General features: G+C 39.2%; 1 protein-coding gene across 7 annotated transcripts in view; it reads right to left on the bottom strand.

Annotated features, from left to right (window-relative positions):
* CBLB (Cbl proto-oncogene B) overlaps positions 1 to 26,864 on the bottom strand; it is a 219,235-nt gene that overhangs the window by 48,145 nt on the left and 144,226 nt on the right. For all 7 annotated transcript variants that reach the window (XM_065913852.1, XM_065913857.1, XM_065913858.1 and 4 more), the window contains exons 10-12: positions 25,842 to 26,045; positions 6,855 to 7,040; positions 4,753 to 5,115 (exon numbers count right to left, since the gene is read on the bottom strand). In XM_065913852.1, coding sequence (XP_065769924.1) covers positions 4,753 to 5,115; positions 6,855 to 7,040; positions 25,842 to 26,045 — 753 coding nt within the window. The remainder of the gene's footprint in view (positions 1 to 4,752; positions 5,116 to 6,854; positions 7,041 to 25,841; positions 26,046 to 26,864) is intronic.

Below are 26,864 nucleotides of genomic sequence, written 5' to 3'. Positions count from 1 at the left end.
AAGTTTTTTTAACATTCAAAATCTGAGACACAATCTCCTTTTCCCCATCCCACACATGTAAACCCACACGTGCATCAAACTGAAAACACTGCTATAATTTATCCTCCAACAACATTAGATTAAAGCAGAAACACTGTACACAGAGGACATATTTTCTGAAAGATGACACGAGATTCACAGATAAGTTTAAGGTCATTCTTATAAACATGTGCCTCTGTACCGAAATAGCAAAAGCCACATATCAAAAAGAGGAATCACTCCGTGTGTTTATCTAGCAGTATCTTCAACAGATTCTTGTGCACAGGGTCATTTTAGAATGATGTCACTTGAAGTAACATGACAAGTCAGAGATAGTGTTTAACCATATAAGAAATAGTAGCATTCTTAACCTTTTAAGAGGAAAAATAAAGACAGTTGGACACAGTGTCAGTATCTGTACATAAGCAGATACATTCCAAGTTCCCAATATCTTAAAACATTTTAGTACAAATATTTTCACCTCAGATAATTAAAAGAAACAAACCAGCAATAATAAACAAATATCTAGCCAACATAATATGAATTAAGGAACAGGTTTATAATGTGGCTGGAATTTGAGGGAATAGAAACACTCCCCTAGGAAAGAAATCTCATACCAATAAAATAAAGCAACCTCATAACTCTTAGCTTGCAAGTTTCATGTTAAAAGGAAAGTAGTACCTTAGCTAACTTGATTATGCTAGGTGGGAGGGGGGAGAGAATGGGAGTAAATGAAAGTCACAGAGAATTCTTACACTCCATTTTAACCACGAATTAGAGGGCTTTTTTCCCCTCAGAGCTCTCTACAGTTAGCAAAAAGAGCAATTAGCATTTAATTTATTCTTGCTGCCATCACCATTTATCTAGTGAAGATGCAAATAAAAAGTGCAAATAGTTCTAATGGATGACGGGGGCTGGCACATGGACAGGGGACGCATGACGAAGGGGAGCGAGTCCTCACTGCATTTACAGAATGCTCAGCTTTATGGATTCCCTTTATGGTGTCCCATATGTACACTCAATTTTAAGTTTTTAGTACTCATCTAAGTTTTCCTACCTTTAAAAAGGGAAGATGACATTTGAGACATTTCCTTTAATAAAACAAGTCTAAATGATAGTTGCTACTATTTGACACAAAAACATTTTCTTACCTTTGGAGACATTGATGGGTTATATGAAGATAACAGCCTCCAAGTATCTAAGTCCCTATACCCTTTATTCCCAGGATAATGTGTTTTTAAAAACAGTTTTTAAAAAATGCACACAATGAATGCAGGGTGAGAATGCATTGTAACACTTAGCATTTTCATTAATATATGAGTCTTCTTAAATCAAATAATTCTCCATCCCTTCTCCTTTGTCTCCCTCTTACTGTGACTACCTATGTATAATGACTGCTTGTCTAAAAGAGTAAAAAATCCTATTTTAAACACACAAAAAAATGAACATTCTACTTCTGGCTGAAAGTCAGTGCTGGAACAATACATTAAAAAAAAAAAAAAAAACTCTCATACTGCTAGTGTACCCCGATCATTCTCCTCCTCCAAGCCCTTCCCTGCCCGACACCTGCCCACCGCCGACTCCAGCACGCACACGCCTTCGCCTCCATCAGCGGTTTCACCACTGTAATCACTCAGCAACCAGTTACAGATGCCTGCGGAGTGCTCATTAGGAACTATGTTGAAGAAGAGGAGAGAGGAAGGGGAGAAGGAGATAATGATTCCGGTTTTAAGTTAAAATCAAAAGTAAGGGGAATTATGGTAAATGAAAATGAACTCCCTACCTAGTTTGGTTTTATTCCAGAACCAAGGGATATGGAGATTTAGATATCTGGAGGGAATAGATAATTATTCCCCTAGAAATGAGGTACTACTATTGGTTCATTTCATAAAGTAAGGGAAGTAAGTGGAATTAGGGCAAGGATGTGGTAAGTTGCTTGTACACATAAAAGCAGCAAGATCTAGAGCAGGAAGTAAAATTCAGGCCTGATTCCACAGCATGGTTGATCTGTGTTGATCAGATTTTTTGTTAAAATGCAGCTATCAGATTTGCCTTATCATTTTTACTTCTGCCTAAAACAGTTGAACAGATACTCCTCTACAAAAACACTTTGTTAAATTTGAAAGGAGAGAGAACACTGGGACACTGGTTATCCTGATCACTCGCAAAGTCTTGCATGTAGAAAGTATTTACAAATATATATTAAATAATTAAATCAGTCTGGACTGAGGAGCTACAAAGATGTAAGATGAGGAACAAACTCCAATCCAAGGTCATGCAGAAACAGGATTCCAGATGGACTCAGTCTTCCATCTGCCGAAGTCAGACTCACGTCTCCCAGCAGTGAAATGAGAAGAATTAGGCTTTTTCTACTTTCTGTCAGCTGTTACACGCTCTGTGGCCTACCAAAGTGGAACTGTTTCCTTAAAAAGATAATAAAAAAGGAGACTAAGGGCAGACATGCTCTGTTTTATGGCATTTAATACATCATATATAAAGCCTTCTTCATAATCTGCCTTAAAAGTCAAACAACTAGACTGAAATGAGAAATCTTAGATGTCTAATTTGGGTTAAAATATTCAGTCTAGCTGTAACATGTAACTAACTTTGAGACTATAAGCACTGCACTGCTGATACACACAACATATGAGATTAGACCCTAAATAATTTTAATTGGGATTATTTAGATAGAACTAAATAGATTCAGCTTTCAATAAGAGGGAAAGTTTGCAACTTAATCAATGTCCTCTGGGATATTATTATGTATCAAAGAGCAGGACATGAAAGTTCACAGAGAAAACATGTAAAGGAAATTTTATAGCTGAAATCACTATTATACCTAAAGTTGTTATACCTACAGTTAGTATAATAAAATAAAATTCCCTACCTATAACCTAAGCAATTATAACTCTACTTTAAAAAACCACCACCATTCATAATAGCCTATGTTCTAGGGTTTAGAAGGGAAAGATTATATTAGTGTTAAGATTATGTAACATATTATCTAAGAAAAACCCTGAAACAAGAGGTCTTCAAGGAACTGGACAGTATAATTATTATATTTTAAGTATTTCTCAAGTTCATTCAGGAAATAAATTCTAATATGTTGCTAAGATATAGCTATTCATGTCACAGCTTGTCTGAACATTCTCCTGAAGTCAAGTGTGACCATGTATGAATGAAAAGTAATAGAGACTAAAGGTGGGGGGGAGGAAATCACTCGAAAAAGAGACAAGTCATTCTTACCAAGATTCCAGGTTGTAGAAACATAACTTTTGAGGATAAAGTCTCCATTTTTAGAGAACACTATAGAAATGTTTTTACAAGTGCTATCTCTTCCATTGACATCACCTTTACATGACCTTGGAGAAAACCTTTACAGATCTTCATATTTATAACAGATGGAAGACTAAAGGTACCAACGGGAGGCTATAACAAAAACTTTCTGCAAACTGTCATCACTCTTACCCTTTGTTCTGAGTGTCAGAGTAGATAGTTCTGACTCCTGCTATCCTGGCCACTCTAATAATATTTAATTATTAGGAAAAGTAATAATATTATACAAAGTATTCCTTCACACATGTGCATGCACACACATATGTGCACACACACACAGGAATTTAGTACAAGCCATTTTTCACACTTGTTTCTTGATTAAGTCACCCACTACAAACCATTATCTGGAAGGAAGAGTCTACCCCCCTAAAATAACAACTTAAGATCAAAGGAGATAGGAACACTTTAACGTTAGAGTCTTCAAAAGAGGCAAAGCCTTCTGCAGCTGAAGGAAGATAGTGACAATCTAATCCCAGAGTCAAAAATACCCGGAAGCAAATACCAGGAAATATGACAGGACAGCTCTGTCAAGGGCCCACTGAGGGGTCTAAACGCACTGATTTCCGCTGTTGCCTCTTTGGTTTCCTGCGTGCTTAAATTCCTTCCTGTACATATAACTGACAGAGGTAATATATATCGTGCTAAAACTCACTATGTGTTAAGGTCTCTTTCAGTGTTATAGAGAAAGAGCTCGCTCTGTAACAATGAATAAAAACTTGGTGTTTTCATGTAGGTGAGAAGCTCAATTCTCCTGTCTAAGGGGTACTCTCCCCAGGCAACAATAATTCCAATGACTGATTGACGATATGCTATAACAATACAACTTTTTTTCAAATTAGATGGAACTAGAAGAGTTGGGATTTCCAGGTGGCTCAGACGGTAAAGAGTGAGACCCAGGTTCAAGCCCTGGGTTGGGAAGATCCCTCAGAGAAGGGAATGGCGACCCACTCCAGTACCCTTGCCTGGAGAATTCCATGGGCAGAGAAGCCCGGAAGGCTGCAGTCTATGGTGTCGCAGAATCGGACACAACTGAGTGGCTAACACACTTTCCCACACTTTTTCCTTTTTTTCAGAAAAGTTAAAAAAAACCACTGATTCTCCCATGACAATTTATTAATGGGAAAATATTCTGCAGATGAAGTAAGAGAAGGTATACTAAACTTCCGGCAAATTGTCTAGTATCTTCCTATGAAAACTAAATCATTACTTAGACTCTTTTAACTGGCTTCTTTTAGGTTCAAGTTTTAATGAGCTTCTGATTTGTATAACTTGCAGATAATCAAAGACCTGCAGGGAAATGTCACACTAGACACAAAACGCAGCACCCAGCCTTTGACACCCCTTCCCGTCAGGAGATTGGAAGCGGGCTGCGTAGCTTCTGCTTCGAGTATTTCCTACCTTGGCTCCTTCTAAAGGCGCGTCACTGCGCCGGTGTTTCCGGAGAAGCGCTGGGTCAGAGCCCATCCGGCTGTGCCTCCCATTCGCGCTGGAACTCGCCGTGAGGCCAGGCTTCGGGGAGCCGTCCCCCAGCAGGCGGCACCCCGCCGCCTGGTTGGCCCCCAGCGCGTCCCGCGGGCACCAGGCCTCGGGAGGCGCGGGCTGGTCCCTGGGGGGCGCGCTCTCCGCGTGGTGGATGTGCCGGCTGAGTCTGCCGTCGGGGGGCACCGGCGGAGGCCGCTCGGGTGGAGGCGGAGGGTCTCTTACGGGCGGTGGTGGGGCTGGGAGCGGTTTGTCCTGTTTCCTCACCATGCAAGGAGAAGACTGAAGAAACGCAAAAGGAGAACAGAAAAGCTCTTCCATGCACTGAAATACCTTCCGGACGATTATGACTTTTGTTTTCTAAGCCATAACAGGCCTCTTAGGTTCCTGTGCCTGCTTTTAATGAGTTTCTTTTATCACCAGTTAATGAAAGTTTAAAAAATTATGAAAAACTCAAATATGTCTCATTAAGATTTCTTCGTAAAAAATGAACATATAAACGCAACATTTAGGATTATAAGGACTACACGAAAAAAAGCAGCAGATCAAAATTATATGATTCTGACCACTTGACATTAAAATAGTGAGTCATTAAGTATTTTATTTGCACGTTTCTATGATTTAAGAGAGACAGCAGATACCATCAAGAACTTGTTGCTTTACTTTTTAAAAGAACACCGTGATTTGCAACATCTCTGAAAAACAGAAATGCTGGCTGTGTTATTTCTGGTTTCACCTCCACAATACAAAGCAGCCGACAAGGGCAAGATGCGCTCCGTTTTTACCAGTCCCTGGGTGGCGCTAGTGGTAAAGAGTCCACCTGCCAGCACAGGCCTCGCAGGTTCGATCCCCGGGTGGGGAAGATCTGGGGAAGGAAATGGTAACCTATCCAGTTTTCCTGCCTGGAAAATCCCATGGGCAGAGGAGCCTAGGCAGGCTACAGTTCGTGAGGATGCAAGGAGTCGGACATGACTGAGCATACACACACACACCGGAAGAATGAAAAACCACAAATAATAGAGCAGTGTTACGTATAGTCCTTACTTGCATTGTATTGATCCTTGGGGGAAAAAATCAGTTTGATTCTTATATGGAAATATAAAGGCATAAGCTGCTAAATTGATCTATCTGACTTTCACAGGCTTTATTTTCATTTACACAGTTCATCTGACAAATGATTTGTGCTTTTATTGTTAGGAAATACTGTAGAAAAAAGGAATGTGTTGTGTTTACATAATTCTGACTAAATAACATCCTAAAAAGTCTTAATATGATCTTAAAACCGTGTTAATTGTAATGTAGAAAAATCCAGTACTACTAAAACACTGCGTTTCCAACTAGTTTCCCACTGTAAAGCATGTCACCAAATGGGATTAATGTTTAAAATCTTATATTTAATAAAGCAAAATATTCCCTTATCAAATTTGGAAAAAAAGATCTGCACAGAACTAAAATAAACTGTGGACTTAAATGTACAGATAGAATTATGTCTTTAATATTAAAGAGGAATATAATTACTTTGCAAATACTGTAATTCTTTGTAACTAATTCCTTCATATACAAAAGGTACATATAATTCCCTCTTCTGAGTCACCTTGAAACATGGGTGATAATTTATCACATCCTAAGCCCTTATGCAAATATACTTCCGTAACATTTTTCTTGTCAAGACACTATGAAAATGAGTATAAAATATCATTTAATAAGAACATGCAATTTATTTTAATACATATAATGACCTTTTAAATCCATTTTACAGAATAACCATACTTACTCCACTGTTTATTTTAGCAATCAGGGGGCTGTTACAGACATGTGCTCTCTCTGAATAATTATGCAACTGTTACAGTAATAAAGGCAAGGAATATGATCGTGGATTGGCTACACACAACATGAGAGACCCATCAAAGTAGCTCATGAACGAGAGCATAAGAAATATGATTAGCGGAGATTTAAAAACCTGGGCAATCCATACCCATCACATAAAACTATCATCTGTGTCTCTAGTAACACTGATTTACCTTTGGTGAGCCCGTGGGGCTGCCACAGGGAGACCGGACTATGCCCTTCTGAATGAGGTCCAGGCGGGGAGGCACTGGCGGGAGGCTGAGATGCGGGATCTGGAGAGGGTCCGGGTGCGGCTTCCGTCTCTGAGCCAGGGGAGAGGACCCGGGGGACGTGACGGGGGAGCTCTGCCTGTCGGCGCACTAGGACACAAAAGAGAAGGACGCCGCTGTCAGCTCTCACGCCACTTGGTTTGGGGAATGTATGAGCCACTGAACATCTGTGGAAGCAAACTCACTCAGTTTACTCTGATTAACAGATGGGAAGAGCACACACGTTTCCCTCAAGGGCAGCATCATGCAAAGAATAACCCGATTAGTTTCTCCTACACACTGCACAAGGGGCCTAGGAAAAAATCAGCGCGAGTGCAGCTTAGAGACAATCAAATGCAGGCCTTCTTCTAGAAACCTGTCTCCAGAAACACACAACACAGTGATGCACACTGCTCTCGGTTATCTATGTTACAGAGTTTTCCTAGGTGTTTGGTTTAGAGTACAGATCATTCTGTTCCATACAAAATATGTACAATATCTAATGTATAACCTGCTTCAATGAATAAAATCAGACAGGTTTTTTTTTCTTCTTTAAGTTGTATATGTAAAATAAACAGCTTTAAGACCAAATACTTCCCCCGAAGTCTTCACATGGAAATTAAAGCCTCAAGTTAAATGTTCTTCTTTAAAAACAATTAAACCTAGGAAACTCTGTACTTCTAAAACACTGATAGACTTCTATACTATTACAGGGTTTCCATGTTATTTGGTAGATAAAAGAGCACCAAAAAGCCATCAATAAGCACTCTGATTTGCATGTATGCATGTAATCCTACTTCACTGGTGGCTCAGTCAGTAAAGCGTCTGCCTGCAATGCGGGAGACCCAGTTCAATCCCTGGGTCGGGAAGATCCCCTGGAGGAGGAAATGGCACCCCACTCCAGTATTTTTCCCTGGAAAATCCCATGGATGGAGAAGCCTGGTAGGCTACAGTCCATGGGGTCGCAAAGAGTCGGACACAACTGAGCAACTTCAGTTTCATGTAACCCTTTCTATTTTGAAAGAGTGTGTGTACGTGTGCGCGTCAGACATACCCTGATTTCCATATTTGATATAAAAGTCATCCTAATTAATAAACAATATTCTATTCTGAAATACCAGACAGTTTTCTTTTCAAGGCTGAGTTACTACCTATTTATTTGGGGATCTAGGCTTACACTTGATACTTAACATTGATCTAACATGCTTTGATATTCATCTGCTTCCTAGTGTGAATATTTATGAAAAATCTGAAGCTTGTGTTTAAGCCATTTTCCCCCTAACATTACTCACCTTTACAAGAGGAGTCAATGTCAACTGTCAATTTAATTTCAACTCTAGCAACAGTGAGAAATGTCCTTAACTGAGATAATAAATTTGTGTTCACATCCACAGCAAGTTACATCATGGAAGGTTTTCTTTTTTAATTTACTAAAATTGGCGTTTGTCTGATTTTTTTCTCATGACTAGACTAGACTTATGGGTTACTGGAAGGAAGGCCATGTTGATCAAATAACACTTGAATGACATCACATCAAGGGTCTACACTATCAATGTGATTTCATCGCTATTGATGCTGACCTTGACTACCTGGTTAAGACACTGACCATCAGGGTTTCTACACTATAAAATTACTTTTTCTACCCTTACCTTTACTCTACTCTCTGCCAGAAAGTTACTCTGTGAAGCCCACATCAAAGTAGCCGGGACTTGCTTTTTAAAAATAAGCATGTCTAAGCAGAAGCTTCCACACCATACCTTAGGTATACCTGAATACTGTCATAACATCACTAAACTATCAATTCTCTGCCTCTCTACTCTGCTAAATAAATGAAAAATAGGTGTAAATAAATGTCGATGCACTTTCACATGTAAATTTTAAGAACATTTTCTTTTTATTCATTTCATGATTCTTTTTTTAATATCCCTTATCTTGTGATAAGGCAAAACATTCAACTGTTACTTAATTGAAGGAGAAAAAGTAGAAACTCTATAGAGTTTCTATAGAAACTCTAAAAACTCTATTTTAGAGTTTTTAGAAACCCTAAAATCATAACCTGATGTTAAGGCAGCAAGTCACTCTTATAGCAAAACAACAGTTTTACCCCAAAAGCCATGGAGCCTCAGATGGTCATGAATTTGAAACTGATGGAGTAAAACCAATCAAAAATGATCACACAACAGAAAAAAATCCTGATGTCAAACTACAAGCATCACAGCAGGTAGCAACTCAGATCAGGAGAGGTCGCCAGACATCTAATTCTACCCAATTCCCATTAAGGATAAATTACATTATTTGAGAACTAGCGAAATGGATCTGGTTATTATTCTTTACAAAAAAAGATTCAAGAAACAAAGTCATCGAATGTAAGTTTTACACATATACAAACACACACACAGAATACAGAGCATGTCATTGTTTCAGTTACTTGCAAAGAAATTTTTCAGTGCTAGGTCTATTCACAGGAGAAGGGGATGACAGAATACGAGACGGCTGAATGGCATCGTCAACTCAGTGGACATCAATGGAGACTGAGCTAACTCCAGGAGACAGTGAAGGACAGGGAAGCCTGGCGCGCTGCAGCGCATGGGGTCACAGAGAGGCGGACGGGACTTAGCAAGTGAAAGACAACAAGGTGCGTTCACAGCAAAGACCACCTATGCTCCACCACGCGCTTTTCTGCCACAACTATCTGCCCACTTCCTTAAATACCCGGAACAGGAAGGGGAATCCTGACAGAGTCAAAGGCCCGCTGTCACCACCAGACCTTGACTTCTGCTTTAGCTACTAATTTAACATTTCAGCAACACCAAATCCCCAGGAAAAAGAAATGCAAAAGAGCAAAATGGCTGTCTGAGGAGGCCTTACAAATAGCTGTGAAAAGAAGAGAAGCGAAAGGCAAAGGAGAAAAGGAAAGATATACCCATTCAATGCTGAGTTCCAAAGAACAGCAAGGAGAGATAAGAAAGCCTGCTTCAGTGATCAATGTAAAGACACAGAGGAAAACAACAGAATGGGAAAGACTAGAGATCTCTTCAAGAAAATTAGAGATATCAAGGGAACATTTCATGCAAAGATGGGCTCAATAAAGGACAGAAATGGTATGGACCTAACAGAAGCACAAGATATTAAGAAGAGGTGGCAAGAATACACAGAAAAACTGTACAAAAAAGATCTTCATGACCCAGGTAATCACAATAGTGGGATCACTCACCTAGAGCCAGACATCCTGGAATGTGAAGTCATGTGGGCCTTAGGAAGCATCACTACAAACAAAGCTAGTGGAGGTGATACAATTCCAGCTGAGCTATTTCAAACCCTAAAAGATGATGCTGTGAAAGTGCTGCACTCAATATGCCAGCAAATTTGGAAAACTCAGCAGTGGCCGCAGGACTGGAAAAGGTCAGTTTTCATTATAATCCCAAAGAAAGGCAATGCCAAAGAATGCTCAAACTACCGCACAATTGCACTCATCTCACATGCTAGAAAAGTAATGCTCAAAATTCTCCAAGCCAGGCTTCAGCAATACGTGAACCGTGAACTTTCAGATGTTCAAACTGGTTTTAGAAAAGGAAGAGGAACCACAGATCAAATTGTTAACATCCTCTGGATCATTGAAAAAGCAAAAGAGTTCCAGAAAAACATCTATTTCTGCTTTATTGACTATGCCAAAGTCTTTGACTGTGTGGATCACAGCAAACTGTGGAAAATTCTGAAAGAAATGGGAATACTAGACCACCTGACCTGCCTCTTGAGAAACCTATATGCAGGTCAGGAAGCAACAACTAGAACCGGACATGGAACAACAGACTGGTTCCAAATCGGAAAAGGAGTACATCAAGGTTGTATATTGTCACCCTGCTTATTTAACTTACATGCAGAGTACATCATGAGAAACGCTGGGCTGGACGAAGCATAAGCTGGAATCAAGATTGCAGGGAGAAATAGCAATAACCTTGGATATGCAGATGACACCACCCTTATGGCAGAAAGTAAAGAGGAACTAAAGAGCCTCTTGATGAAAGTGAAAGAGGAGAGTGGAAAAAGTTGGCTTAAAGCTCAACATTCGGAAAACTAAGATCATGGCACCTGGTCCCATCACCTCAAGGGAAATAGATGGGGAGACAGTGGAAACAGTTTCAGACTTTATTTTTTGGGACTCCAAAATCACTGCAGATGGTGACTGCAGCCATGAAGTGAAAAGATGCTTACTCCTTGGAAGGAAAGTTATGACCAACCTAGACAACACATTAAAAAGCAGAGACATTACTTTGCCAACAAACGTCTAGTCAAGGCTATGGTTTTTCCAGTGGTCATGTATGGATATGAGAGTTGGACAGTGAAGAAAGCTGAGCACAGAAGAATTGATGCTTCTGAACTGTGGTGTTGGAGAAGACTCTCGAGAGTTCCTTGGACTGCAAGGAGATCCAACCAGTCCATCCTATAGGAGATCAGTCCTGGGCTTTCATTGGAAGGACTGAGGTTGAAGCTGAAACTCCAATACTTTGGCCACCTGATGCGAAGAGCTGACTCATTTGAAAAGACCCTGATGCTGGGAAAGGTTGAGGCTGGGAGTAGAAGGGGACGACAGAGGATGAGATGGTTGGATGTAATCACCGACTCGATGGACATGGGTTTGGGTAATCTCCGGGAGTTGGTGACAGACAGGGAGGCCTGGCCTGCTGTGGTTCATGGGGTCGCAAAGAGTAGGACACGACTGAGCGACTGAACTGAACTGAAATCCCTAGTATGTTTAGGTAATGGGATGTACTTGATTTGAATTGGGTGAATTGTTAAGATATTAAGTGAGCATACTGAAAATCCTCAGACAGACATCCAAACCAAGATGTGGGGTGCAGCAGTAATCCTGAACATCAAGATAGCTCCAGACAAGCACCCTCTCCACAGTCTGTGACTGTAATCCAAAGCAAGTCTTAAGAATAGTTCACACTACACTCTCAAAGTGACTTTATACTGTCCTCCTGAAAGACTAACTTATTTTGAAGCATTATAGTATGTGTAAGTTGGCTTAGTCATAAGGATTTAGTGGAGGGTATATCAGTAGTGAAGAAACAAATTTTTTTATCTTTATTGATTATGTGGTCTAAATTTATCATAACTTATTCATTTTCCAGAGTTCTCCTAAATCACAGTAAAATTCCCATGTAAGAGTAGAGAGTCTAACAGTGCCCTTTAGATAAGAATGCCTTTTTCTTTGCTGAAGTCTTTTTGTTGTCTCTATGAACAATTCTGAAACTAGAATAGGGAAATTTTGTATTAACTTTTATTGCTGGTAAAATTCAAATGCTAACTGTGAATATTTGTAAACACTTTTAGAACATGGTCATATTAAAGGTCAATCAATTATATTTTTCCCTTCCTCTTTGAAAGTCTAAAAAGAAAAGAAGTCTTATATAATGCTTCATAGGCCCACTCCTGCTATACTCTTCGCCCATTTTCTATCATATCCTTTTATTTACCCCTCAGTGATTTAGAAGAGCTCTTTATATATTAGGATAGTGAACCTCTAATCTGTTTTAACAGTAGTGAAAAAGTTTTTCTTACTTTGTCTTTTAAATTTTTTAATAGAAGAAATTTTATTTTTAAAGAAGAGACTTTACTACTGCACTTCTGGTTTTAATCTTCTAATGAATAAATAAAACTAATCAGTATAAAAAGCATACTAATCAAGGGTTTCTTAAAAGGATCATATCCTTTTTGCCATAGCCTTACCTGAAATCCTTTTTAGTCACTCCATCTCTTTCTGTCCACTGTATTAGGTTAGAACAAGTAAATGGAAAGCTAGAAAAGATTAACTAGGAAAGTAGAAAGTAGGATGTGGACACAGAATTAACTGTACAGAATTTATTGCACAGTATAAAGAAAATCATTTATGTAAAGGCAACTGTAAGAACTACGAAGGATGGCATCATCCTTTCAAGCTACAGGTTAGCTGATTTGAATGATTCCATCCCTTTATATTAATTTTAGTTATTCTCAAATTTTTCTAGAGCTATTTCAAATCATAAAAGATGATGGTGTTAAAGTGCTGCACTCAGTATGTCAAGCAAATTTGGGAAACTCAGCAGTGGCCACAGGACTGGAAAAGGAGTTTTCATTCCAGCCCCACAGAAAGGCAATCCCAAAGAATGTTCAATCTACCACAAAATTGCACTCATCTCACAGGCTAGCAAAGTAATGATCAAAAATCTCCAAGCTAGGCTTCAATAGTATGTGAACCAAGAACTTCCAGATTTTCAAGCTGGCTTTAGAAAAGGCAGAGGAACAAGAGATCAAATGGCCAACATCTGTTGGATCATAGAAAAAACAAGAGAATTCCAGAAAAACATCTCCTTCAGCTTCACTGACTATGCTACAGCCTTTGACTGTGTGGATCACAACAAACTGGAGAATTCTTCAAGAGATGGGAATCCCAGACCATCTCATCTGCCTCCCAAAAAATCTGTATGCAGGTCAAGAAGCAACAGCTAGAACAGGACAGGAAACAATGGACTGGTTCCAAATTGCAAAAGGAGGACATCAAGGTTGTATACTGTCACCCTGCTTATCTAACTTAACATGCAGAGGACATCACGTGAAACGCCAGGCTACATGAAGCACAGGCTAGATGAAGGTTGCAGGGAGAAATATCAATAAACTCAGATACGCAGACGGCCGTCCTCATGGCAGAAAGCAAAGAGCGACTAAACTGTCTCCTGATGAAGGTGAAAGAGCAAGTGAAAAAGTTGGCTTAAAGCTCAACATTCAAAATACGAGCATCATGGAATCCAGTCCCATCACTTCATGGCAAGTAGATGTGGAAACAATGGAAACAGTGAGAAACTTTATTTTGGGGGGCTCTAAAATCATTGCAGATGGTGACTGCAGCCATGAAATTAAAAGACGCTTGCTCCTTGGAAGAAAAGCTATGAGAAACCTAGACAGCATATTAAAAAGCAGAGACATTACTTTGTCGACAAAGGTCTGTATAGTCAAAGCTATGGTTTTTCCAGTAGCCATGTATGGATGGTTGAGCGTCAAAGAATTGATGCTTATGAACTGTGGTGTGGGAGAAGACTCTAGAGTCCCTTGGATTGCAAGGAGATCAAACCAGTCAATCCGCAAGGAAATCAGTCCTGAATTCATTGGAAGGACTGACACTGAAGCTCCAATTCTTTGGCCACCTGATACAGAGTCAACTCATTAGAAAGATCCTGATGCTGTAAAAGATTGAAGGCATGAGGAGAAGAGGACAACAGGACAAAATGGTTGGATGGCGTCACTGACTCAACGGACACAAGCTTGAGCAAGCTCCAGGAGATGGTGGAGGACAGGGAAGCCCAGCATGCTGCAGTCCATGGGGTCGCAAAGAGTCGGACACAGTTGAGTGACTGAACAAAAACAACCCTTGTATTCAGAACTTGAGAACATATGCTCTTTCCACCCGCTACCCCATTTCCACTCGTTTTAAAATACAAAAGCTGAGCGCCTTGATTCCTGCCTGTATTATCATCAGTTCAGTTCAGTCACTCAGTCGTATCTGAGTCTTTGCGACCCCATGGACTGCAGCACACCAGGCCATCCCTTTCTTTGGGATATTATCATCACACCAGCCTATTTGTCTAACTAATGTGTTCTCTTAAGTTCTTTAATACTGGTTGCTGATGAGCTGCCTTTAACAAACTGCAGTCCTGTTGCTCTAGAAAGTTAAAGACCACATTTGTTTCTTTTATGTGTCTACATGCTCACCAATTTCTCCAAATCCTTTGCTTCATAAAATGATAAAATGTTCTTCGTTATTTTTCTGACAAAATTTACAGAATTCTTTAGCACTTAGAATAGGAGGCAAATAACTATCACAAAAAATAGAGAAATCTGAATTTGCAATTTTAACAGAAAATCCTGAGAGAAAAGGCCCAAGAAGTAAAGTAGTCAAAAGCTCATCTCAGCATGCTCAGCAATTACCAAAAATAATCGAGGACTCATTGTATTTCAGTAACTCTTCATTTTATCCACACCTTTTAAAGAGAGACTTTTTAAAAGCCTTATTAATAAGATCCATTATGATGGAAATAGAAAAACATCTGGTAAGAAACTTCAAACCCTGCCAGGCAATTATTAAAAACAAGATAAGAGAAAATCTCTCCAATCACTAATAAGATGAGAGTTCTGAAAATCCCAGTGATAATCAAAGTCAAATTTATAGTATTTCTAAGATTTTTACTTAATGAATTTTCATGTCTGAACAAGGTAGATACAAGTATTATAAGTATGATTAAAAGGACAACATTTCTCTTAAATACATGAAAATTAATGAAGGACACTGATAAAACTTATCATAGAAAATAAAATATTCTAAGCAAAATATTCTAATACAATAGAATTAAAATATTCTATTTTCATTCTAACTATTCCTTTGGTTATTCTTTACTCATCGTCATTTGTGAACATAACAAAATCAAGATTTTAATAGCCCACACAGTATATTATTCAGAAAATATCCATTACAGAAATATTTATACAAACACATACCCATGTGTCATTTATAATGTCTAATTTAATATTTAAGTAATTACCAAATGCCTCGTATGTTTAAATAATGAGATGGTCTTGATTTTAATTGGGTGTATTGCTAAGATATTAAAAGGGTATACTGAAAATGCTCAGACAGACATCCGAATGATTTGTGTTGTCTATTTTGGAGTACTGTGACATTGTTCCTTTTTAGATAACAAATGCTTACATACGGAACATGGTATAAGAGCAATAATACGGTCATTTCATGCTTATCCTGCTTATCCACAGTTGCACTTCAAGAAGTCTCAATATGTAGGAATTTAGGGAGGAATTTGTAGTGAAAAAGAAAAGTGCTCCCAACCTTATCTATAGATTGAATGCAATCCCAATTAAAATCCCAGCAAGTAATATTTTAGGTATAGTCAAACCAATTCTGAAGTTTAGATAGAGACAAAAGACCCAGAATAGGCCACAGAACCAAGGAAGAGAAAGTTGGAAGACCAACACTCCTTGACTTCAAGACCCACCAAAAAGCTACACTAATCAAGATTCTGTGATATTGGCAGAAGAATAGACAAATACATTAATGGAACAGAAATAGATCCTCCAAAACACACAGTCAACTGATCTCTGACATAAGAGCAAAGGTAACACAATGGAGTAAAGATATTCTTCTCAACTGGTGCTAAAGAACAGGACAGCCACATGCAAAGAAAATTCTAGACATAGACCTTATTCTTTCACAAAAATGAACACAAAATGGGCCAGAAACCTAAATGTAAAATGCAAAATTATACAGCTCCTAGAAGATAATATGGCAGAAGTCCCATATTAAAAGATGAGATGACTCTGATGATCACTTTTTAGATACAACACCAAAGTTGCCATCCATGCCATCATTAAAATGAAAAATCTCTGTGAAAGAAACTATCAAGTAAATAAAAAAAGCCGCAGACTAGAAGAAAATCTTTGAAAAAATAACGTCTGAGAAAGGACTGTTTTGTAAAATATACAAAATACTCTTAAAACTCAACAATAAGAAACAATCAGATTTTTCAAATGAGCCAAAGACCTTATCAAATATCACACCAAAGATAATACAGATGGAAAAATCACTATATGAGAAGATGCTACACATCATATGTCATCCGGGAAATGTAAATTAGAGCAACAATGAGATATTACTATGAAATCCAAACCACTGACAACATCAAATGCTGATGAGGAGGTGGTAAAAACAAAAACTCTTATTCTTCTTTGGAAGAGTTTGGTGGTTTCTTACAAAACTGAATAAACTTTTAACATACAATGTAGCAATCATGCTCCTTGATATTTACCCAAAGGAGTTGAAAACTGTTCATGGAAAAAACTGCATATAGATGTTTATAAATGTTTTATTCCTAATCGTCAAAACTTTCAAGCAACCAAGATGTCCTTCAGTAGGTGAATGGGTAATAAACAAACTGTGGTACAACGAAATAATGGAATATTATTAGTGCAAAAAGAAATGAGCCACACTAAGTTGGAAAGGACACAGTGGAAATTTAAATGCATGCTAGTAAGTGAAAGAGATTCCCTCGGGGCGCAGAGGGTAGAGTCTGCCTGCAATGCGGGAGACCCAGGTTCTATCCCTGGGTTGGGAAGATCCCCTGGAGAAGGAAATGGCAACCCACTCCAGTATTCTTGCCTGGAGTATCCTCATGGACAGAGGAGCCTGGCGGGCTACAGTCCATGAGGTTGCGAAGAGTCAAACACAACTGACCGACTTCATGTTCAAGTTCACTTTAAAGTGAAAGAAGCTAATCTGAGAAGGCTACATGTGGGATTATTCCAACTATAACAACATTCTGGAAAAGGCAAAGCTATAAAGACAGTAAAAAGGGCAATGGTTGCTGGGGGGTTCTGTGGGTAGATGAATAGGCACAACACAGGACTTTTAGGGCAGTGAAAATACTCTGCATGATACTATACTTGACACTATACATTTCCGCAAACTTACAGAAGGTACAGTACCACAAGTGACCCTACTGTAAACTATGGACTTTAGACAGTAATGATGTGCCAGTGTAGGTTCATCAATTATGACAAATGTATGAGTCTGGTGGGGGGCTGTTGATAATAGGGGGAGACTATCCATGTGTGGAGAGGCAGGGAGAACATGAGAAATCTGTGTACATTTCCTTCAATTTGTCTGTGAACCTGAAAATGCTCTAAAAGTCTTCTAAAAAACAAAAACCAATCAAAGAAAGAAAAGTCATCTCAATGGAAAAATCCTGCTTTTCTCCCTCTAGGAACAGTAACAAGAAATAAGCACCTTGCTAACTTACTAAGAATATGGATATTACTTTTTTGTGTAAACTGAGGTTTACTATTTTACATTATTATTATTATTTACATTCCACTAATAGCTTTTGTAAATTGTTTAGATACTACAAATTATGAGCAATAAAGAGGAGGAAAATGATTAGAAAGTTACATATGGAGGAATACTGACTGGATTAAGAGCTAACATCTCTTTGAGGTGTGACAGGGAGGTAGTGAATAAAACCGCCAATGGGGTCTACTGTAAAGAAGTGCAAACAGCCTCGCAAGTGGAATAACCCCAAGGGCCCTCTCCATTAAAATGCTAAACATTATTAACTACTTACAGTTACATGGCTTCTCCCCGAAGTGCCTTTTACAAGAGGGACATAATCTCCTAGCCTGTGACCAGCCTCCATAACCCTGAAATTTCTTTGAAGTTTCATATTTTACTTTAAACATTTATATGAGTTTTGCATTCTGATCCAAATATACATGTGATATTAATTCAAAGCTATGGTTCCACTGTCTGGGTGCAACTTCCCCTTAAATCCTGTAGCAAAATGTAAGCCTTGAGAAGTATGTCACGTTGATTATAGTGGCTTCTTATGCCCTTTGGTTCATTCAGCTGCATAACCAATTTTGAGAAGTCAGGGAAGAGTGACATATAATTCAGAAATATTTCCATAAAAATGGCGAAGAAACAAGAACATCCTGGGAATTAAGGGAATTGTGTCTAGCCACTGAAAAATGCCCTCATGGGAAAGCCCTACTGGTTGCAAACTCCAGTTGCTTTGAACAACAAGCAACTGCTATTTAGTTACTTAGGTTCTTCATCCTACTTGAGAGAACATGTACTTAATCATTTCTTAAAATTAATTCTATTTGAGTAGGTACAGCTGATTTACAATGTCGGTGTCAGCCAAGTGAGTCAGTCACACGTGCATCCACTCTTTAGATCCTTTTCCCATACAGGTAGGTCATTACAGAGTGCTGAGCCACCTATACCTAATCATTCGAATACACTTCTGTAGAAAATAAGACTGTTGTAAACTTACCTAAATTATTCTGTCCTTAAAATAATATCTCATCTGATAAGTTGGCAACTTTGCATTCTCTGAGTTTTAAACCTACAAGGTAGTTGTACTATAGGAGAGCTGGACCATAAAGAAGTCCTGAGCACCAAAGAATTGATGCTTCCAAACTGTGGTGCTGGAGAGACTCTTGAGAGTCCCCTGGACTCCAAGGAAATCAAAGCAGTCAATCCTGAAGGAACTCAGTCGTGACTATTCACTGGAAGGACTGATGCTGAAGCTCTAATACTTTGGCCACCTGATGCGGAGAACTGACTCACTGGAAAAGATCCTGGTGCTGGCAAAGACTGAGGACAGGAGGAAAAGGGGGTGACAGAGGATGAGATGGTTGGATGGCATCACCGACCCGATGGACATGGGTTTGAACAAACAGTGAAGAACAGGGAAGCCTGGCGTGCTGCTGTCCATGGTATTGCAAAGAGTCAGACATGACTCAGTAACTGCACATGAAGCACAGTCACTGTCCTCAGTGACTGTTAGCACAACAAGGCAGTCGTACGGTGAGTTTAATGTGGCCAGGGATATCACAATTATGCACACATTAGTAACGAAGTGCAGCCAAGCTCTTGCCAAACCAATCCCATTGTAATGTCTATTTCTTTCTGAACAATGATACATGGTAGTGTCTAAAAGAAAAAATACTTCTACAGACATCTCAAAAATACTAACAGTTAATTCTCAGAAGTACAGCAATAACTGTAGGAGTCTTGAATAACACTATATAAAGAATGATGCTGATAACAACTGATCCGTAATGTTTACTATCTACCAGCACTGTTCTAATGGCTTTACATTAATTAACTCATTTAATTTCAACCCTAAAGTTTTCGCAGACAAGGTCACTAAGTCAAAGGGAGTTAGATAACCGATGGAAGGCACACAATACCAAGGAGCAGAACTGGAACACGAACCCAGGCTGCTGAACGCCAGGGACCACAGCTCTCCTAAGGACCGTATAGTTAACAGGGTCACCGCTGATCACTCAATCAAACAGCTGAAAATCAAAACTTTCCCCGAGGCCTAGACTGTGTGCGAGGCACCATGCAAGTCTCTGAGAATGAAGAGCGAAGCGTGCCCTCCAGGGCTCACAGTCTACACCACAGGAGGCCAACCCCAAACTCGGTCCAAAAGTCAAGTGCTTGCCTCTTCTGAGCTACTACAGTTCAAACTACTACTGAGGAATGCGTAACAGGGTCCTCAAGGTCCCCTGTATCATCGCATCACACTTGGACAAGGTAGTTTTTTCCTTTGATATCCACATCCTAATAAAGAAAATGCTTCTCATTTGCATGGAGAGCTTTAACAAAATGAGTAAACAATGCAATCACAAGGCAAACAATAACCGGTGACTGTGGACTGCTTGCTGCCATTCAGGACTTCGCCTGTGTTGCACGGGGGGAGAGGAGAACCACTAGCGTGCATCAGTGTCAGCTTCCCTAGGTGTGTCTGTCCTGCGGGTTGGAGGAGACTTGCATCTCTGACTCCATCCACTAAATGTCAGTGGGTCCCTTGATCTCTCGGTCATTGTGACAATGAAAGTGTCCCCACATGTTTCTGAATACCTTCAGAAGGTAGAGCTCGCCCATACTTGAAGACCATGGTCTACATTTCAAAGGTCTGGTTACTTCTGAATTTCCCTTTTGTTGTAAATTTTGTCCTTACTGCTCCAGCGTGGACTTAAGCCCTGTGGTTGAAACCTAAGTCACGTTAAAAAGGTCATACTACCCTAAGAAAACTGCAAAACCACTGTGATCTATACACATGAATTCTTTGCCCAGAATAGGAGTACTATGCACTCTTTCTTCACACATTAGGAAAAGGAAGAATTAAATGATATATTAAGTTTTCAATTAGCAACATGTATTTTAATTAGTGATGGGAGCATTAGGAAGATGTATAAAAAAAAGATAAAGGAATACTAATTCCTTTGACTTTTAGTCACACCTGATTTTCCTCTTACGTGGTCACTCACTAAAATTTTAAATACTGTTTTAAGATAATATAATGTTTAAGACCAAGGAAATTAATCTCGGTTCACATACTAGGTCAGTCTATCAACGTATTTGTACCAAATCTTCATTTGTTTGCAATTTATGTATTTTGTGAATAATATGTTCTGCCAAAGTAACTGTTAAGGAACTGTGGAGATTCTTTACACCTCTGGCAAAATGAAGCAAAATTCTGACCTAGCAACAGTTACCTTTTCTCAGCTTTGATCTGACTAAAGTCAGAAAGGATTTGATCTTACCTATCACACCCTGGACTTCCTCTAAGGGCTCACTCAGATCCAATTATCCAAGAAATTCAGACAACTCGAGGACTCAAGCAACGGTACAATTTCAAGCAGAACCTGTAACAGCTTCTAGTGAAACTCATAAAATAGCCTACATCTAGAAAGGCAACTACGACACTGTATTATAGATTTATAGTTTCTTCTTGTTTCTGCAAGATTAGCATTCCTAAATAAACCTACAAAACAAACAATAAAAAATACATTCTATAGCTTCAGTATGCTACTCCTTATAAGTTCCAGCTGCAGATATCACCATGACAACAGGAATATACAAACAGCTCAGTTCTCTATGGTTTGATAGAAGCATTACTAACTTGAAGAATGTAATATGCTTCAGACAGACAGGAACAGTTTCACAATATAGTTGGAAAAGAAGGGAAAGGTGAAGAGTATTTGAAATGGCAGATAAAAGAGAATTAATTCCTTATGCTGGACAATGACTGACAGTCACTCATGGAGTTGAGAGAATGAAATGTTTTTAAAATGAATAAATCAAAGAATGAATGAGGCAACAGAATGATAACAGAGTGGAAGAAAATAAAGTAGAAGAGCGAGTGTGTCGAAATGATCTGTGGTATTTGTTTATAACCTCAGCTGAAGATAGAACTGCATAAAATCTGTAATTTGGTATTTTGCACAGATATACCCAAGTCTTCAGACTGGAATGAAAAAGATGCTTAAAATCAGGCCACTGCCCTCACAGACCATGTGAACATGCATGTGCATTTACTATTTCACTTAATATATGTCTAGGCACTAAGAAACACAAACATAAATAAGATATTGGCACTGGCCTTAAGAACAGCCTAATGCAGAAGACATCCTCTGAATAAAACATAACAATTTAGTGTAACTCTTGAAACGAAAGTACCTATGAAGTGCTATAGGGGCATAGTACCACAGCACTGCCTTTCCCAGTTATTCAGAAAGATCTGAGGCTTGTAGTTACAGTAAAATTTAGGCTTTATTGAAAGTAAAGTGGCAGTGATTTATGAAATATTATAAAATTCACAGTTTAATTGATAAGAGGTAGGCCAGTTATAAAGACATATAATTGAAATATGATTCCTCATTTAAAAACAAATAATTACAAGTTCTTTAAGTTTCTTCAATCTAACTGCTCCTGGAAAGTAAAGAAATGACGCTGCCTGGAGTGACAGCTTTGTTCAATAACTGCTGGCTTCTGGGACCGGAAAGTCTGAGAGCAGCTCCCGTCTTCTCTTTTTGGGGATAAACTAAAGAGAAGATCATTGTCAACATTTCTCAGCTCCCTCAACAGAAAGTCCACCAGCGTGCCAGAGAGAACACGACGTGCATGGTTTGAGGGTGCGTGCAAGGCCAGGGAGAACCACCAGAGTCACCTCCGACTGTCCCGCGCTCACGTTATGTCACCAGTGATTCCCTTCAATAGTCAGGGCCACGACTGAACCAAAGCCCCAGCCTCGACTCACTCCAGGGGAAAACAGGCGGAAACTGCCACCTTTCCAAACTCATGCAGGGTAAACACCATTTTCTCCCAACCAGTAAGGTGTACAAAGTTCTTGAAAGAATTACTCTTATGGCCCTTTCCCCCGTCCTCTGACATGAATCACTGAAAGGAGAAAGCCCATTTAGTAAAGAAAATTGAAAATGCCTTTTTCCTAGCTAGAAAACATTACCATCTAGTTCACTGGAACTACTTCAGCTGTTGTACTTGTCTGAAATACTTTTCTGTCATCCCCTATTATCCATGCATTCAATAAACATTCTTTAAATGCTTTAAAGTGTCCTAGATCTGGGAATGGAAATGTTTTTCTTAAAGGGCCAGATAGTAAATAATTTAGGCTTTGCAAACCAAGAAGCAAAATCAAGGAAATTACGTAGGTACCTAAAAAATCATTTAAATATATAACCATTTAAAATGTAAAACCATCATTAGCTCACAGGAAAACAAATACAGGCCACAGATTAATGATTTTAGTGCTAGATCACAGTCAAATATTTAGACAAAGTTAAGACCAGTAGGTTCGTAAATTAAAAGGAAAGGTCTTTTGCAATAAGACCTAACTTCTTCTAGTTAGAACCTGGAGGGATTATCTAATAATGCTGTCCAAAAAAATTATCTACTGGTTAAGTATTTCTATTATATCTATCTATAATAAATATTTCAATATATATAGAAATGCTCTACATCTGTACAGTTCGACAGTGTAGCTGATAGATACAAGAGGCTCTTAAGCATTCCAAATGTGTTGAGTGTGACTGAAGCACAACATTTTAAATTTATTAAATCTTAATTAGGAACATTTAAATAGCCACATACAAAGTGTATATTGGAAACAAACATAATAATTACTTCTACCTCTAATTAGGAGGGTCTAAATGAATGTTAGGTTTTTAGTGACCAATTAGGGCATAAGTCACTTTATAGATTAATGCCAACAGATCACAATTCAAATTATTTTTAATTTCTGGTTACTCGTGATGCACATTATATTATGAAACTGAAAAGACCTGCAGAAGACAGGTACGTATGCACTATCAAGTATAATTTGTGTGACACGTTCCAAAGAGGACACAAGAGGTGTCTTGCATGATGGCGCACAACTGAAGCTTTAAGCTATCAGGAAGACCCGGAATAAAGCGCCAGTTCTGCTTAAAGTAGTACTTGGATCTTAGGCAAGTCACCGCACCTCCTTCCTCAACGGCCTCCTTTGTAAACAGCACATTACCAGCAGCTTCTCTACTGGGTTGGTGTCATGATCGAATGAGATCAAAGATTTAAGACCCTAGAACACTGTAAGCTCACTGAAATCATAAAGGTTACTACTTTATTTGCTTCATTAAAATAACATCATATGGCAAATATTTTAGGATACAGTCCACAATCTGACTTGGTAGAAACCATTTCACCACATTGCATGTGAGAGAGCTACATAGGAAGTGTTGGTTGTCACTGCATTTTTATCCAGCAGACGTAACTGAATTCTGGCTCTACGGCTTCCTAACGCAGCACATCAGACGCCTACTCTGAGCCTCTTTTCCTTATCTGGAAAATGAGAAGAGCATCTTCCTCTTCAAGTTGAGAGAATAATAGATGTGAGAAGTTCTGTTCATACACATATTAATACTGGTAGAAAATACGATTAAGAGTTCATCTTAAAGTTTAAGTCTCAATTCCCTGTTTCACTTAGAGCTTTTTGTTTCCTGTTCATCCTTTAGGGAGGGTTACTGAGGAACTGAGGAATAATTACTTCCTTTCTTCCATCTCTTGGGGCAAAGGGATCACAAACGTCAAAACTAAATACAGTTGTCAGCATTAAAAGACAGAATCAAGAGTAGTTTCTCTTAAATTATGACATTTTTATGAAAAACCAGGGAGGTGAAGAATACAAATCATCTCAGACCAAAGCAAACCTTGAGAGTAGCCATTCTGGTGGTGGTAATATATCTCCATATGCAGAAATTTGAGAGAAGGACTGAAATATCTGCATGACCGTGTGTAAAACAGAGAGCTAGTGGGAAGCTGCTACGTAAGAGGGCGCTCAGCGAGTGCCCGATGATGACCTAGAGCGGTGAGATGGGGGTGGGTGGGAAGGAGGCGCAAGAGGGGGGTGGAGATACGTTTACTTAAATTTGATTCACACCGTTGTCCAGCAGTGACCAACACAACATCATAAAGCAATTATCCTCCAACTAAAAATAGAGTAAAAATAAATCCTAAGGACAAGTACTTGGTACGCGTGGTAAGCATGGAACAGCGGAACACAAAATGCGGGAGGGCCAGGGAAAAAACCTTGCCACGGCCCTAAAGCAGCAGCAACCCCCCAGCCGCCGCCTCCGTCTCCCGTGTTAAGTGTCCCCCTCACTCGGAGACCCGGATGCACGTGGCAGACACGCCCGGTGCCGTTACACGTCATCACCACTCTACTACACAGACGGCAGACAGGTGGCATGTGACCTGCCGTGTCCTGACAAATCAGAGCAGGGGATCTCCGAGGCTGTTCAGGCGAGTCTGAACTCAGCAGGGATGAGGACCGTGACCGATAAGCCATGCCTTCACACTGTGCGTGCCAGCCCTTTCAGACCACTCACTGCCATTTCTCTCATTTTAAGAGCAGGTATCACTCACTCACTTCTGAGTGTAGGCTGAATTTCACGTGTCTTTTTATACAGAGAATAGCCTGACAGCTCAGAGTCCAGTTCTCTGGATCATTAATTTCTCGTTTGTTAATTACTCTCCTGGCCTTCTGGTTCACTGACTAGTCCCTGTGGGCTTGGTTACATAAACTGGGTAGTAGCGGTCCATTCCCAGTGAACTGACAAAGTTAATTTCCTGAGAGCAGTATGGATAAGCAAACCCCACACTATGGTAAATTCACAAAGGTAATATCATCACTTCTAATTTTAACAATTTCCTTTCTTCAATTTTCTCCATGGATATGCTACCGCCAGTCTCAGACGATGTTTAATTCTATACGAAGGCTCTCACCATCTCTCATTTTGAAGTTTAAAACCAGCGAGAGCGCTGGAAGTAGTTTAGTTCATTCTCTCCCAATGATCCCATCAGCCTTTCAACATTACTTTTATCTTCACCTTTCTTTTGATTGATTCCAGCAGCTTTCTTTCTCAAACCCAAGCAAACTCAGTCACACCCTACTCGTGACAGCATCATTTCTTTTTCATGTCCACACGACACGTGAAAAAAGCCTATATTTCCTAGTTTACCTTCCGAACATTTGCCAACCGATTCATCATCAAGGACTCTTCCCGGTCATCATCATCGTCCAAGTCCAGCATCGGCATTCCAAAGGGGTCGATGATGCTACAGCACCTGGATCCTTCATCCCTCGGATCAAAGGGGTCCACAATGATGGGCTCCGTTCCTTTTATTTCGCAGCGACAGAATGGGCAGCCCTGGCCGTCTGACTCCTGAACAAACACAAAAATCATACTGATCGGTCTCTGTTCAAAAATAAAACAAAACAGACAGGGGCCAACTATATAAAAACCATACAACTACAAAAAAAGAAGTTGAGAAAAAAGAGGGTTTCGAGATAGGCAGTGGGGTTGGGGGAAGGTCAGTCTCGAAGGTGGTGGAGTAGAACACAGAGCCAACAAAATAAATGCTCATTATTTCAAATTTTCAAAGAAAAATTTCTTTAACAAAACCTTTGATTTGCCAAAGAAAAAGAGCCTAGCTTTACTGAATGTTCATTTATAATTTTAATGTATCAAAACTTTAGAGTCCTGCAGAAAACTGAAAATTGACTCATATCCTTCATTACCAAAAGGCAGCAGTCCTAATTAAATATTTGATAAAAAGGACATTTTGATAGAAATTTCCTTCATAAAAGAAGTGGAACGAACATTTGGAACAATACATTTCAAAATCAATTCTGAGAAAAGCTCCTGTGCACATCACTATGGCTAAATATTTCCATTATGATTGCTGAGGTCTTTTGAAGGCCTGATTTATAAGTAATTAGTGGGAAAAATTAAGTTTATATTTAGAAGTCATCATTGTCTTAGCAGCTGGTCACCCTGACACAGCCCATATGGAATGTAGTAATACGTGAGTTAACACATTTTGCCCCTCATCTTGCTTCCAAACTAGATACTGCAAAAAAAAAAAAAAAAAAAAAAATCTGTGCAAATACTTTGGGGCCAGAAATTCATTTATTAGTTAATTACTGAAGTTTTCAAAAAATCTCCCAATTCCATTTTTAAAAAACAAACTACGTTAAGAAT

This window comes from Muntiacus reevesi, chromosome 21 (assembly GCF_963930625.1).
Source record: "Muntiacus reevesi chromosome 21, mMunRee1.1, whole genome shotgun sequence".
Taxonomy (NCBI): domain Eukaryota; kingdom Metazoa; phylum Chordata; class Mammalia; order Artiodactyla; family Cervidae; genus Muntiacus; species Muntiacus reevesi.
Note: the sequence above shows the minus strand (reverse complement) of the source record. Positions and strands in the feature narration are given on the sequence as shown.